Source organism: Melozone crissalis, unplaced genomic scaffold (assembly GCF_028551555.1).
Source record: "Melozone crissalis strain CALT ecotype California unplaced genomic scaffold, PUWL_Pcris_2 ptg000042l_1, whole genome shotgun sequence".
Lineage (NCBI taxonomy): Eukaryota > Metazoa > Chordata > Aves > Passeriformes > Passerellidae > Melozone > Melozone crissalis.
In genome coordinates this window covers 32,540,010-32,556,608 of record NW_026535820.1, presented here as the reverse complement: position 1 = coordinate 32,556,608, position 16,599 = coordinate 32,540,010, and the positions used below count along the sequence as shown (strand labels likewise).

The 16,599-nt window shown below is 38.3% G+C and overlaps 1 protein-coding gene across 1 annotated transcript in view; it reads left to right on the top strand.

Moving 5' to 3' along the window:
• GABBR2 (gamma-aminobutyric acid type B receptor subunit 2) overlaps positions 1 to 16,599 on the top strand; it is a 457,309-nt gene that overhangs the window by 324,634 nt on the left and 116,076 nt on the right. Inside the window, exon 13 of the mRNA XM_054285350.1 lies at positions 3,318 to 3,440. Within this exon, the coding sequence (XP_054141325.1) occupies positions 3,318 to 3,440 (123 nt within the window). The remainder of the gene's footprint in view (positions 1 to 3,317; positions 3,441 to 16,599) is intronic.

Genomic DNA, 16,599 nt, shown 5'->3' with positions numbered 1-16,599 from the left:
CTGTGAAAGCTGGGCTTCCTGCATGTGGAAGGGGAGAGTAGCAAGCCTTTCAGAAGTGCTCTTAGTGATATACCAGTGGCATTTCTCAGGGCAAATCTCTTTTAGGACAAGCTGCTAATAACTGGCAGAAGTGAGAAACAATTGGACCTCGGTGTTTTGTTCTGAAAGCTAACATTCTGGTGGAGAGTTCTGCTTCAGAGCTGTATTCCAGCAGTGGTTTTGCCAAGGACAGGGCAGCGCTGTGATGGGTGTGGGAGGCAGCCCCAGGTGCCCTGCATTCAGCCCTCTCACCCTGCAGCAGCACCAGCACCGCTGTGTTTTGCAGAGCTCATCACGCTGGTCTAGGTCACTTAGGTTATCTTGTGGGCTTTCTTGTGCTTGCCTTCCTCCTGGCTGTCTGGCAGAAGTAAGGGATGAATAATACCTGCTGCCAGTGACAGCTGCTGTTATACAACTCCCCTTCTGTCCAGAAAAGGGCAGAATAATGCAGGAAAAATTACTCCGAGAGGTATCCAAGGAAGAGCTCAACTGTTTGCTGTATCTCTACTCCTATCTTTTTCTAATAACTACTTGTCCAAAAAAAGGTTACCAAACTAAAATACTGATCTGCAGTAGTGCAAGGTACAAATGAAAGATGTACAAGAGCAAGGAGAAGTGATGTGATGACAGTAGCAATTTGATCATGAATAGGAAATTATTTATTTTGATTCTGTGAGTGGATTATCAGTACTACTACTTTTAATAATATCCTTTTCCTCTTTTACTTCTGGCATTGCTGTACCAGATTGACTAATATTTCCAGGGGTTGACAAATCTGAATCCAATGCAACCTTACTTCCATTATGAAGATAGTTCATACAAATATAGAAGACATTGGGCTGCTTACCTATCCTAGGTAGAATGAGCGCTATTTCCATTTGAAAGATAAGATATTTTGAGGTTGTTTTTTTTTTTTTTTCCAAGGAACCTTTTTGGCATAGAAGAACAGAGGGAGACATTTCTGGCAAGATGCTTTCACATAGGTTTTAGTTTGTCAAATGTATATTTTTAGCTGAACTTAATTGTCTTCACCTCCTCTTGGGGGGCGGAGAGTGAGGAAGAGAGGGACATGTTTCAGAACACTAATTTTTCTGACCCTAAATGTTTCCCAGGATAGGTGGGATGAATTGTCTTTTAAAGGCTTTTGTCCCTGCCCACTGGCTATTGAGAAAGGCTAAACATGTAATAGTTCAACAGCCAACTTCAGTAAAATAAACTACATCAGTTAAAAAGGAAGACCAACTAAAACATACCAATACAATAAATTCCCTAGCCATTAAAGAGGGAGGAAAAGAAATTTGAGTTAAACTGTCAATATTTCATCTAAATCCAAATTCTCTATGGACTTGACTCCCCATTGTTTTCTCTGCCATGTCTCCACTCATACTAGGAGCAGTACTAGGTATGTTTCGCTCAAGGTATGTTTGAAGGCATTGCAAAAGAGATTAAAAAAGGCTAACCTGTTCCTTTTCAGCTCTGATTGCCACTTGATAAACAGCTAAAAGGTCAGACATAGTTCTGTTTTCCCAAAAGAAGACAAGGGACCAAGCTGTGTCTGAGAACCTTTGCGTAATACCTGCTTTCATTTTAGCTTTATGAAGAAACACATTTCAACAGCCTTCCTCCCCTGCACAGCACACCAAGGCGCCTTTGCCTTGCAAAGTTCTCCTTGCCAAATCATCCAGCAGCAAGACATAGCACCATGAAAGCTGCACCCTCCCCTTTCACCTGCCCCCTCCAGACATGCCTGTGCTGTCTCAGAATTCTGAGACAGCAGAATTCCTGGCTGCCACAAACATGGGGAAAGCATCACTTTCAAGTGCTTTATGGCAGTGGTAGCTACATGGATTTACATAACTGGTCTCAGGAAATGAATATATTGTATCAAATCCTTTAGCTCATTCTGATTACTACCCTTTATTTTACTCTTAGCTTATTCCAAATTATCTATAAAATAAACCAGCAGATTAACAAAAAGTGGTGCACAATGTTGCTGAAATGTCTTTCAAAACCAAAAAGATATCACACCAAGCAATATGAAAACCAGACTTTCTAAAGTTCTTTATACATGATTTCAAATTTTGGTCATTTTCATAATTTCCTTCAGCTTGATAAGAATGTAATGCAAGTACAATTTATTCTATGCAGGAATACTAACCTTGCCTCTATTAAGATTAGCTGACATTTCTGGCTTTTTAATGCATTTTTGAAATCCTAATAATTTCATCAAATTGAACTGAAATAATCACAACTTTCTTAAGCTTCTCAGGCTTAATATTTTTGAATATTTCATTTGGATTAAGTCAACTGTTTCCCAGAATGGAAACTTGGGAAAAAAAGATGTGTATTTGTCCATGTTAAAGCAATTTGGCAATAACTTTTGACTATTGGACAAATGTTCTTAATAATAGAGGTAGATATTAATTAGGAAACCATGACCATGGACTCAAGAACACTGAAATGAAATTAATTTAGGCCCGATATTTCAACATGATTACAACTTTGCAACTGAAATAATGCAATTGCAGTATATTTTTTCTGTGTTGCTATGTGTACTGCAGTAGAAATTGCATAGGGATTGCATGCAGTTATAAAAGACTCTAATACATGGTTTGGATTTTTATTTTTATCAGCAACTCTTGTTTTTCTGTTTGGAACCTGAACCCCAAGCAAAATTAAAAGCATGTTTTATACTAGATGTGCATTAAAGCCTCTGACCTTTGTAATACAGAAAAAATATATCATTCCTTCTTGCTCCCTGGGTAACAGAGGCAAATATTAAACACATGGACACAAAAAACCTCCAAAATAAACTTTTGATAACTTCTGCATTTTCCACATCCAAGAAGGTTATGAAAGAGTGAACACTAAATCTTAGTGAAAACTACCTCAATGCCTTCTACTCTGAGAGGCTGATGAACATTTTTCCACATTTGCATGCATAAACACAGCAGTGGCTCCCTAGAATATATTTTTCTCATTTTCCAGGAGTTAATATTAAACCTGGATTTCAATATAAATGTTCAAGAGTCTTCCCAAAGTCTTTTTAGAAATGAGAAAACACTTCCGATACTTCTAATAACCGTGAAATGAACTAAAATAATTTGTCTTGCTTTCATCTTTCTATATTTCTTTTCTTTGTTCATTGTTAAAAACCTTTACTATTAGCAACATGTGTCTTTCTCCCTATATAGGAATAAAGCTGTATAGGGTCTATCTGTGGCTCATGGGAATCTCCCTACTTCTTTTTTCTTCTTTTTTTTTTTCTGTCTCTCCAGATCATTAAAGACCAGAAGCTACTGGGGATAGTTGGAGGGATGCTACTGATTGATCTTTGCATCCTGATTTGCTGGCAGGTTGTGGATCCTTTGAGGAGGACAGTGGAAAAGTATAACATGGAGGTATGTCCTCAAGCCCAAGTAACACTAATGGTTGCATATCAGTGTCTAGAGCTTTCCATAAGATTAAGCTAAAGATGCATTTGGTAAAATGAAAGCAAGTCAAGCTGTGTATTTTGGGGGAGGAAGAGTTCTGGATTTCAAAACCAAATAAAAAAGAAAGAACTGCAGCCAAAAGAAATTGTGTATGTAGTTGCAGGTGCCACATTTCTGTCACTTGTGAGACATTTTATTTGCAAGAGTTGTAAACACAGGAGAGTCCTCTGCTAAGACTCTCTATTAGAGTCTGTTGCAATAAATAATAGATTATCAGAACCCATTAGTGAATTTCAGTAAGAGCTCATTCAAGATAAGTGCAGAAGAGGTCACTGCTTAGACTGCATTCTTTGTGGAGATGCTCAGGAATTATGTTACCTACTGCTGTATTTATTTGCAGTAATTTTATGTGCATGCACCCATACTGATTGTTTCTCTCCTAATGGTATTCCCAGAAAGGTCACATGAGCAGTTTTGATAGGCAGGAGGTAATAGCTTAATGCCAGCTGTACACACGTTCCAAAACTCTGGTTGGTTTCTAGAAGTGGAGCTGAAGTAGAGCTTTCTGCACAAACTGACAGCAAGAAACATGGCAGCAACAATTTATGCCTAGGAAAAAACCATCTGTCTGTATGTAGATGTGCATTGTTTGAGAGTTTATTGCCTCCAACATGGAAACTGGTGATATCTGAAAACTAGATTATATAAGGAAAATCTAGAAGTGTTAGTCTCTTATCCTAGACTTGGCAATCAGTAAGAAAAAGAACAATTGTTTTCTCTTCTGATGTTCACATTTGCAAGAAAGTATATACCATTTCATTCCATTGCTTTTACTTTGTTCTTACTTTGCAGTGCAGCTCGGGAATTTTGTTAGGAGAAGATTTCACTTTGTTAGTATAATTTGTAGAAGATACCCTAGAACAATGCCTCTTAAACTGCAAGGAGATTTCTTTGAAAAAATCATTTAAGAATCTGAGAAGATTTGTCTCAGTCATTCCCTAGAGTTTGAAAGACTTCCCAGCTAATACAGTTGTCAATAAAAAATAGAAAATGTAGCTGAAATTTGTCTGCTGGAGACACTTCTGGTCTATGTGTGTATAGCTTGAAGCCATAGCAGCTTGTTGAGAACCTTGTTTATTTCATTTTGCTCCAATTGTATTGTTAGTAATATTTCAGTTGTCAGTATTATTAACATTTTCTCTGCTTATCTGAACCCAAACACATTATGACAAACAGTCATAAAATCCAATTAAAATAATCTCAGATAGAAGGAATTTTACTTTTTACTTTAGTTTAAACTAAAGAACCTGATATCTAGTGTAATTAGATTCACTTGAGTATAATGTCCATAGACAGCAGCAGTAACTGTGAAGTTAAACTATAAGTAACATATATTTAAAAAACAATGTTTACTGTAATTTTAAATGGTTGCAATTTCCCTCTGAGCTTTTCAGTGTATGTTCTTTGATCATCAAATATATAATGCTAAAAACCTTGTGTGTTTTTTCCACATTTGGGGCTTTCCAGACCACGGGGCTGCACACCAGTTGCCTGAACTTTGCATAAGAGCTGAAATTCTCCTGGAATTATATAAGTCCATGCAAAGTGACGCTCACTAAATGCACACATGACAATGTTTGATATTTTGATCCCTCAGCATACAATTGATTTGAACTTACTGTTAGAGCTCTTAGCTATTACTGTAAGTTGTGCAGAATATTTTTGAAGCTAATGGATTTGGGGTGGGAAGGAAATAAAAGTATCGCGCTAGTAAATGTGGTCATTAAACTATTGTATGTGCATAAAATATGTTACTATAAAAGCAGTGAGGTGAACTGCAGTTTACTTTCCTGAAGTACACCTCTTCGGGTCTCAAAAAATCTCATGTAAAAGTAAATGACAATTGTCTTCTCTGCTATAATTATTGTTCTTGTTGTTGTTGTTATGTTTTTATTTTTTAGGTTGCTAAAGTGTAATGGTGAATTCTTTAGTTGAGTTTGATGGAGCACATATTATCTTTTCTGTGTTTGAAAAATACTTGCCACGTAGTAAACACTAGTGGTGGCAAGTTTCTCTTTTATTTCAGGATTATTTTGTAGTAGATATTTCTTGTCCCACTTGATTCTGTGCAGTAATTTTAAAGGGATTATTTCTGTCAGTTAATGCTGTTCCAAGTGATAAAGATTAAACTAAATGAAGGCTCCAAAGTTATGAATGCAATCAGTCATTCCAGCTAATGAACCATTTCAGCTCTGTTTATGAATACTCATCAGCTTCCTGTGTGATAGTTCTGCATTTGGCTTCTATCAGATGATCCTCTGGTAGTTGTGTCTTCATAAGCACATGAATCAAAGGAACCAAGACAAGAAGCCTAAAGACTGGTAATGTCCTCTGCTGTTTGCTATTATTCACAAAATAGTTCATTTTAATGAAGCAACAGAAGTAAATTATCAAGAACTTTTTAAAAGAGTTCTTAAACCCAGAACTTTTAAATCCAGGTTCCTTTTCTGGAGTTGTTTGCAAAGTCCAAGCAACCCATCCCTTATTAGCTGAGGATAGGCAGTCTAAATCTAAAAATACAAAGAGAAGTGAAGGCATTTTTAGAAACTTTCTGGCTGTTACAGAAGGCAGAAATCCTATGGAATGTTAGATCTGTGATTTTTGAGACCAGTTTCTGGCATCCTGACCCTACAGGTATGCTTTCTTTAGGAAAAGCGCATCTGTGGCTGCTATAAGACACCACATTAAAAGTTTTAATGACTGAACCATAAAGCATCCGGATCCTCCAGTCATCAGCAGGGGAAGTAGTTTATGGTACATGGACAATAAAGTTGGTAAAAGAAAAGAGGTTAAAGGCCAAGGCAGGGACAATGTTAAAACTTCTCTAACTGTAGTGGTCTGTAAGAACCATAGAATTGTCCCTATGTATTTTTACTAAGAGTGCTGTAGGCTTGATTTTCACATATTGCAAAAGCATTTGATGACACAAAAGGCTTCTAATCTTCAAGCAGCAGTGTAAAAAAAAAAAAAAAATATAATTAATCCATAATTTCACCTCTCTTTATCTGGTTTCATAGTTTCCCTGCCTTTAACATTTCTTCTTTTGCTAATTTTTCAGACCAGTGGAGAGACCAATCACTTTTTTCCCTCACTAATTTCTTCCTAGGATGAACTAGGAATTTGCTTTTTTCATCATGATTCACCTTTTTTGTCATAATCAAAATGATTATGCTCTGATCTGAACCAGGTCCCTGCCAGACTTTCTCCCAGTCATGTGAACTGGAGTGCATCCTTCCTTCACTGGCTGGGCTGCCCATGAGGAACTAGGGTGCTTCTCTGGGTGCTGCTGTAGAAGAGATTTGCAAGGCTCTACCATTGTTTGCTCGTTGACCTGCCTTCTTAAGAAGGCAATGTTTATGTGCTAGGGTCCTCTGTGTGATTTTTTTACTACTGCCTAACAAATGTTGCCTGTTTCAGTCAAATCTGACAAATTTGAGCAGATACAGCTCTTAAGGACATAGGACCACATCAGACTTGCTGGAAACAGCCAGCTGTGTGGAGGAGAGGTTCTGGTAGTGTCTCCTCTAAGAGAAGGGTCACAGAGTGAGTTTATCCCTTAGTCTAAAACAGATATTTTAAATTACTTGCTACAGGGGATCTTCACTCTTAGCTGAAGAGAATCCAGCCACAGGAAAAGAACACTTAGGAAACCAGCTCCCTCTAATTTCAGTTGCTCAGCTGTGTTGGAATGAAACCACAGTCTGAAATAGCAAAATCTTTTAGAAAGTGCAATGTGTGCAACAGCCATATCATAATTCAATCGTGTACTTAGTGCAGTTGAAAGGGTCTGTGTGTACACATGCACTCACACTCACCTCTCGCTCACAATTAGCTCAGCTAGTCAGAGCGTGGCACTGATAATGCCAAGGCCATGTGTTCAGTCCCTCTATGGTCCATTCACTTAAGAGCTGGACTCAGTGATCCTTATGGGTCCCTTCCAACTCAGAATATTCTGTGATTCTATGGTGTAGTAACTCTTTTACTCTAGAGTTCAGCTTGAAAGCCTCTGACTGGCTTATCTTCTCCCAACACAAATGTCTATGAAACAGATTGGATCTCTGTGGCCTTGGAAGGTAGACAGTGATAATGTTTAATAAATAATAACTTGTAGGGGAAATGGACTTCCTTTTATAATTCCCAAGGTAAAAATATCTTACATTAGTGTTAGATTCAATGGAAGTAGTATCTTGCATACTGGATGCCAATATTTCATGTAAAATTTTAAAACATTTATCCAAGGCAGCAGCCTTTGTATTCCTTGATGTCTTAGTACTAATTAAGCAGTTATTTCTGTGATGTTTCCTCTTATGCATTCTTATGATAGCATTATCAATATTTAAAAATAAACTTCATTCTGGTATCTGGAATGCCAGTATTTAAGGTTTCACCCTAATCTGTCCTGGGATGGTAATAAATATAAAATAGAGAAAAAAATCTGAACAAGATGCCATTTTAGAAGACACAGAAGAGAAAAAGAGATCAATGAGACATGTCCTGTTTGGGCTTCCAGCATTGATATAAATATAAAATGCAGAAAGCAATATGAGGAAACCTTCTATGAGGGTGTTGTAATAACAAAAATACCAATATGCAGGAAAGATTAGTAGACCATGCCAGCACATCAGAGTAGCGCAGTATGTTAAAGAAAAGTCAATTCATGTTGCCAAATTAATAATTTCGGTGTGTGAGACAGAATCCTATGTATTATAAGTGCATAACAATGCCGCCAGACACATATTACTGCACAACAAGCCAGAAGTTCAGCTTTGACTGATACTGTTGAGGGACTCAAAAACATTGCAAAACCAAAAAAAAGTGCTGCTCAAACTAACTCATTTTTAATTCAACAGATTAGAGAACACACAGACAGAGACTTAACCCTTGATTTCATTCTGAATAGCACACAGAATCCAATCCAAAATCTTAGATATCTGAGTTTTCCATAGCTACAAATAAATTCTTCTTAGTTTTGATAGCTTTGAAGAAGCAACAAATAAAAAAGGTCTGCAGAGTGGTACTCACCTTCAGAAAGCAGAAGAACATTAAATTAAGTGTCTTAAAGAGTGGCTAAAGAGTAAACTGTAGAGAGTTAAATCAGGTGGTTTAGAGAGTATTAAGAACTTCATATGTGAGACATGGAGTAAATTCATGCCACACATCAACACTTGAAAAAGGAAAGACTCAGCATGACAAAACAGCAGGAAGACACCCTTCAAAAAAGAAAAAATTATATCCCAATGGGGAAAATACACAGAATCATAATGTCTGTAAGTTAAATGTAGAAAAAAAATAAAGCAGTCTAAAAAAGCAGCTTACAATGAATGAAAAAAGAATAATAAATCTTTCTGTAAATACCGGTAGCAGCAAGTTTGCCACAGAATCTTGGGAATAATATTTAAGCAGAGTAGAAGATCATTACTTGTAGAAAATAAGGCTTTGTGGAATGATTAAATGATTGCTTTGCTACTTTGTTCAGCAAAATTCTTAGCGGAAGGATTTGTGGAGATTGCTGTGCTAGAATCCTTTTGATAAACTCACTGAGGAGTGACTGGAGTTGCTGGTGGGAATAGGGAAACTGATCAGAAATTGATCAATGGAAAAAGATTCTATTCTCCCAAGTTTTCTATAGCAATTTGAAAGAATAATTATCAAAGTACAGACAGTAGTATGTAATCATTAGCTCAGAACTGCTTTGAAATCTGAGCAAAATGTTGCAAATATCTTGCCATGTTTTCAAGACAGAGTAGAATCCTTAAATTTGAAAGTTAATGTAGTAGGCTAATTTATAAAAATGATAATCAGGAGTAGGATTAGAAATTGATATGCTGCATTGAGGAGTAGTCGACATCACACTTGTGAAGGAACAAGTCATAAAAACTTAGTGAAGTCCTTTGAAGAAGCCAGCAGACATGAATAGAAGCTGACACAGCCAGCTAGGTCTCAAAAAGGACTCATCAATTTCTTTCATCAAAGGCTCTCACAGAAAGGAAATAGACACAGAATAAGAGAGAAGCCCTCAAATCAGTATGAAGTTCTTTAGAATAATGAAACAGAATTAAGAAATAAATAAAAGTTCATTTTCTAGTAAGGAGGCATGTAGCCAGTAGAGTCCTTCAGGACAAGTTCCCATCTTTGTGCTGGTACCTGCATTGTTCAGTGGAAGAGGTTATATCAAGTTATTTCAGAAAATATAAATGAGGGCTGACTGTGAAGAATTTGGGGCAGACATTGCAAAGCTTAGTATAAAGTGAAATGTTCTTTCCTTATTGCAGCTGCAGCAGTAAAAATAAATGTTGTCTTGTTTGTGATGTAAACTCTTTCTGATATAGAGGAAGGTGGAATTTTAGATTTAAGTTCAGCTAGAGGAAACCCATAAATAGGCTAAATAAATTGAGTACATCTTACATCTTTCTGAATAAGACAGAAAAGCCTGGCTTAAAACAATTATAACTGCCTAAAGTTTTCATTGAAATAACTAACCCAGAACAAAATCACGTTAGCTGGCTTGACACAGCTCTCAGAGCACCCAGATATGTTGAGTATATCCTCAATAGATGGTTGTAAGTACAACAGGAGTGGAGGAATAAATATTGTTCCTGAGTATCTGATTGTCTTTTCTGTGGGACTGCTCTAAGAACCTAAAGAAATTACCAGTACTGAGCTGCTACTTGGGCTGTACATGAATTTAACTATATATAGATATACAATTCCAAAAGTTACTCACAATAGTAATTCAAGGTCAATGGTAAGTGAGAGTTGTGTGAAAATTACTGAGATGGGATGGAAAGAATACTCAGGAAGGAGTGCATATATTATGTGTGAAAGTCCAAGGTGAGCGTGGTGCTATACCCTGATGGACTAGTTAACTAAGAGCTGTGGTCATCAAGTATAAAACATTTCCTTAGGAAAGATGTTGCCTTTTAAAATTCCCTACATTTTTTTGATGAAAGTTATGTGAAATTTTTGATTTGGCTGCACAGATGTAGATATTTTTGTTTAATATCCATTTGCATTAATAACACTGCTGTTGAAGGGACTGGAAAATACTTTGGTCCAAAATCATACACAAAGGAATGTGGGGTGAGTTGGGGTGGGTGGTGTTGGTATTCACGTGACAACATGGGAGTAATATAGGTATGGAATTGGTGAAAGTATGTGGTTCAAATTCATGCACTCAAGCAGATTTTTGTAAATTCTTTGAAAAAGATCAGATCATGTTCTTTTTCTGCATATGTATATATGCATAAACAGATGTGTTTATGGGGTTTTGTTTACATTGTGCTGTTCAGTCAGCTAACAGCCAGATTAGAGAGAACTTTGTTAAATGTGTGATGTGAAATGAAGAATTTAATTGGCTGAAGCAGTTTCTGCTGGTGTTCAGCCTAATGCAGGTCAGAGCTTGTTAGTCAATTTGTTCTCTGTATATCGTTACGCCCATCTGTTTCCCCTACTATTTTTTAAATAAATTTAATTTCTTTCCTTCCAATTTGAAATATTACAGACTGTGGGAGCCAAATGTCTCCTGAATTCTGTGGCCTGCTTTCACACCCTGCCATTGTAGCTCTCTGCAGGTGGCCTGCCAGGAGTGGCTGAAACTGAGAACCTTTACTTGCTGGCCCATGCTCCAGAGAGAAGGAAACTGAATGGCCATAAAGTCATCTGTAGGCCTTCTACTGGCCCAGAGGACCTAGCAGAGGTCCAAAGAAAGAGTAAATACTAAAGTGTAAAAGCTGGTTTACTTCTCTCTTTCATTTGACATCAGTTTCCAAGGAAACAGAACAAAACGTGAGAGCTGGGAGCCAGCAGCTGAGATTGACTCCTGTTTCTGTTCCCATGGAAACATGTATCAAATTGGCAAAAATAAGGAAATAGGGCAGGGTCAGTTCTAAAATGGCCGGATGAATGGCTGCTGCTTAACAACAGCTACTTAACAAATGAGGCTTGCTGGTACTTATTCCTCTTCAATAAACAATTCCAATTTTAGTTCTGCCTCCCAAAAACACAGCACTTAAAAAGTTCCTACCTTAGGAATGTAGGAACCCTATCATTGACCAGACTTGTAACTCCTCTTGTCCACCACCTCGTTTAAAACAATGACTAGCCCAAATACTTTCAGAGGTGGGTGCCAGAAATGTGTAGTGCACATCTGAAAGTTCATCTGCCATGCTTGAAAATTTCAGCTGTGATTCATAATGAGTAGTAACTTGAAATGAGCAGTTGTGTATAACTCATAGTTCTTATACTCTCACTAATTGAACACTTTTGTTATTCTCTTAAATGTCAGGGGGTTTTGACTCTTGCAAACTTTGCACAGATCAGAGTAATTGCTAACTAGACATGGTGTGAAGAACTTCCTTTTTCAGTTTGGGAAATGTTGCTTTTCAGTTTCATTGAACATACGTTATTTTTCTTTTAGGGAAAAAGAAGAGATTTGAGTCTTCCACATTTCCTTTGGCAACACCAATCATTATTATGCATCTGTGTTTACAACCTTATTTTCCTCTTTTCTCTTTGGTAGACAGTCCCAATCTTATTAAGCTCTTTTTCATGTGACATGGAAGCTCTAAAGCATCCTTTTTAGTTAGGATGACTAATATTGCATATTTTAGAAGATCTGTGTAATGTGTTTTATCTATTATTCATCCTCTTCCATATATTTAGTGTATTATTTTTCACTGTTGCACACCATTGAACAAAATTTTGGACTTCACTGTGAAAGCGATTCCCAGAACATTTCCATGAACTAATTATGACTCTGAGAAAATGTATAAGTAGTTCTACTGTTTTTACAGTACCATTACAGCAACTGAAATCAAATTCCACTTGTCATCATATGGCCCACTCAGCTACACTCCTCACATTTTTAGACTCAATTAACCTCAGTATTTTTGTCTGGGTATTTTCATGGTTGTGCTGTTGGGCAAAACTCATTTTAATATGGAACTATGGTTCTTACAGAACCATATATGTGGTTCTGCATCTCTTACAGAGTGCAAGTATTATTCTGGAATATGGAAGCATGATAGTGGAGGACTTTTGTTATATAATTATTGTTACTTGTGCTACTGTTATGTAGTCACATTTCTGGCCTGTTACTGCAACTTTGCAGTAGCTGCTACAGTTCTGAGGGTTCTGCTACCAGAGGTACCCAACAGGACCCATCTTTTCAACTGCTTTTGGAAATACAGACTATTGTTCCCCCTTTGGGATTTTAAGGCATAATCCCTAGTCCTCAGTGAATTAGTCTGTTGGAGGAAAGGAAACCAGATGTCAGATATCCAACCCAACAAGTGAGGACATACACACGGACCCGAGCAGCCGCTTACCACTTACGATAGCAGCGCCACTGAGGTTGCTGCGTGAGACAACCACTGCGTGATTCACCACCCAACCATCATTAAAAGCTGCAGACACATCATCTGTCAGGGATACCTGGCTGCTTCACACAGAAGGCACTGTGACAGTTTTGTTGATTCATTGAGGAAGCTCAGTGTATGATAGACCCAGTGGCACTTCTTCACTTTAAACTTCAAATACATTGGATACAATCATTCAATTTATTTCTCTGAAAACTGAAGCCAGAGCTAAACTTAACCCTGGTTTTATGCTCCTTCATGAGACTACATTGTTGGTATAGGACAACACTGATATTTTGGCAGTTAGGAACTGCCTACCAAATAGAAACATAGCTGGCTATAGGATATTTCAGCATTTGTTAAGCACTACCACATTAGCAAGATCAGAGAAGCTCTTTTCCTCATATGCTTACCTTCTTCTTTCAGAGATAAGTCTCTATGAGATCTCTGGACACATTTTCACTTAAACTTCATATTGAGTGTCAAGATTTACAGGCTTTATTAAGCCAGACAGGAATTTTTTTTCTCTTTTTTTCAGTGATTTGATTTGTTAATATCGGAAGTGAAAAAAGAAAACTTTTCTCTCCATCAGTCACCAAAACCTCATGAGAAGAAACTTCCAGAAAACAATCTAGGAACTGATTAATCTTCCTTGCTGCATTTTATCCTGTATACTCAATGTTAAACCCTTTCTAGCATTGTAGCACCTCTCTTGTTTTCTGGAAGAAACCACCACTGTATAAGGAAGACAGAATTTAATGCTTATGCCTAAAAACAGATGCTGACATGGATAAAAAGAGCCATAATGAATTACTCCACAAATATGCTAAGGCTGCAGTAGAGACCAATAAAATCTGTCCACCAGACATCTCTAAAAATAGAGAATTCTCCATTAAAATAGCTATTTAGGATAGAAGATTATCTAATTTAATTAATACTTCTTTGGGGGAAGAATATTCTCTTGTTCTTGCAAATGTTTAAATAGGCTGATACTGAAAAGAAACAATCTGGATATCCCAGTGCTACTTTGAAACTATTCTTTCAATCCTAAGCAACTTTATGGAGAAGGCAAGCCTTAAGTTTGTATTATAGGTAATTATAGGTGGTATCATTTGTCTAGAATGTCCTGAGTTCTGGCCAGCAAATTGCACTGGAAAGGCTTAAGGGCAGTGATTGTCAATTTGGAAAAGCAAGCCAGAAGTAACCTGCCGCAAGATCTTTTTGCAGTGGTTGACTATGAAGTAATGCTCTCTCACTCCAAAGGAGCACCTTGGCTTTGCACAAAAACTACTTCAGTGCTGCTCAAACCTAATAGGAACTGATGTGCTTTCCCTTCGAGGTGAAGTGCCAGGTGGAGCCCTTGTGTTTGTGAGCACACCCAGGCAGACAGGGAGAGCTGCTGGACAGCCAGGGCACACACACACAGGCAATAAGCAGATGGCAGAGTGCTGCAGACTTGACCCAGACTTCGTGCTGGTGGGCAGAGGGCCTGAGGAGGAGCTTTCTTGAACAAAGCCATCCACTTCATGGCTATGCAGGACGGGTCATTCTGCTTCTGTGTTTGGTTCTCCTGGATCCCTCATTGTCATCCCTCTGACAGAGCAGCATCTCTAAGCAGTGGACTGTATTTGTGCCCAAATCTTGAAGACTCTGCTCTTCCCTAGCACAGCAATGCAGTCATATTTTGAAAACTATTTTAAAAAAAAAAGTGCTAGTACCAACACAGGACGTTTTCTGCCAGTGCCTTGGGCCATTCTCTGCTGGAGTTTCCCATCTGGTAGTAAATCAAAGCCTCCATATGATTACATTTTAGGTATGTAAAATTGTTTTGCTGTAGAGGGTAGATTTTTTTTCTTCTTGTCACGATCCGTCCTTACAAACGGGGTTCGTGATGGTTCGTGGATTGATCTCAGGATGCAAAAAAACCAACACAGCACAGGGGGTTTGCAGTGATAATCAAAACAAGCACACCACAGCAAAATGCGATAGAGGGATTAAGGGAGAAAAAAAGATAGAGAAAGAGAGAGAAAAGAGAGAGAGTAAGAGGGTGATATGGCTACCGAACGTAGAGACGAAATCCTTTGGTCCAGTCCAGTTGAGGATCTGCCTGTTACATCGGGGAGATCTCAAAATCTCTAGCTGACTCAGAGGTTTTTATTATGATAATTCTATTGAAAATTGTGAGGGCGGGGAAACAGATGCAATAAGGAATAGATGTAACAGGTAGCCCATGTTCTCAGCAGTAAACGAGAGCCATTGTTTTTGTGGTCCAGTTGTCACAACCTGCAGGCAAACATCTCGCTTTGGCCAGCTTCCCTCCCCCTACACACCTTCCCCAGGTTTGGGGTTTCAGTCCCAGTCCTTGGAAGGAGGCGAGGGGCCTTTTCACATGGGGGTTTCATGTCTCAGCCCTTAATGGAGAAGCTTCTTACATCTCAGTTTGTCTGTCACAGTGGTTGCAAACGAGTGAGAGGGGTCTTCTGCAGGGGACCACCCAGAAATCAGGAGAAGTCCAGCCAGGCTGAGAGGTGGGACAGCTTCCAAGGCTATTGTTGCAAAAAGGGCACGGTGCCCCCTTCCTTGGACTCAGCATAGCATACAGCAAACAACACCTGTGCAAACAATAGCTTAGCAATGCTCTTAGGTCTTGGGCCTGTGGCGTGTGTAACTTTCTCCTACAGAGAAGACAGGAGGGGTCTTCTCTTCAGTGGTCCTCAATGACGATCGTGAGGCAGATGAGGGAAAATTCGGACAGACTCTCACACTTCTCTGATAAGCATGTTCTAAAATTTTAATGTATATTTCATATGCATTGTATATTTCAAAGTGAGAAAAATTTTTTTTCTGGCTCTGGCAAACACTAGCATGAACTTTTCTATAAAAATTGCAAATTTTCACAAAGCTCAGCTGTGCAAATGCAAGGATTGTTTCTCAATTAGCTGTATCCCGCATTAACATCCAGCAGAATGTGTTTATGCCTATGCATTTTTATTTTAAAATGTCCTTCTGTGTAGACTTCTCTCCCTGGATAAAAGAGAAGAAACACATAATAGCTGTTAACCACATTATAAGTGGGGCTAATATGCATTAGCAATACTTTGGTTGCATATGTATTTTTAAAGCTATAAAACAGGGGGCATCTTGCTTTTTAAAGACCTGAATCACCCTGAAGTCTACTTTCCAAACTGTCTTTGTTCTTAGACCTTCAGCAGCTCTATTCTGGGCAGTGCATTCCTTCCTTCCATGCTTCTCTACGCTCCCAAAATGTTTTCTCCTGCCTGTCTCCATGAACTGTCACGCTTAACAAATCTCACCTCATGCTCACTTTCACTCCCATAATGGGCAGGTCATTGATACAAGTGACTCTGTCAAAGGACAGCAAACCTGTGGCTTAGGCCAGCTCAGCTTTAGATCACTATCCACTATTGAGCAGCTATTTAAGACTGGTGATGACCTGGCTGCAGGTGACCATCGGTCAGAAAAAAGAAGAAAAAGTGAAAAATGGATGCAGATTGGACAATTTCCCAAGAGAGGTACTCGCTTCTGTTTTTGTTAAGAATGCTGAGACTGATCAAATCCAATCATTCATTTGTTTTTTCTTTAAAGAAAGAGTTATGGATCAACCATGAGCTGCACAGGTTGGTATGCACATACTTCTGGACAGTTAGTGGAAGGAGTGGAAGGCTTCCCAGTAAGACCTGATTTAATGG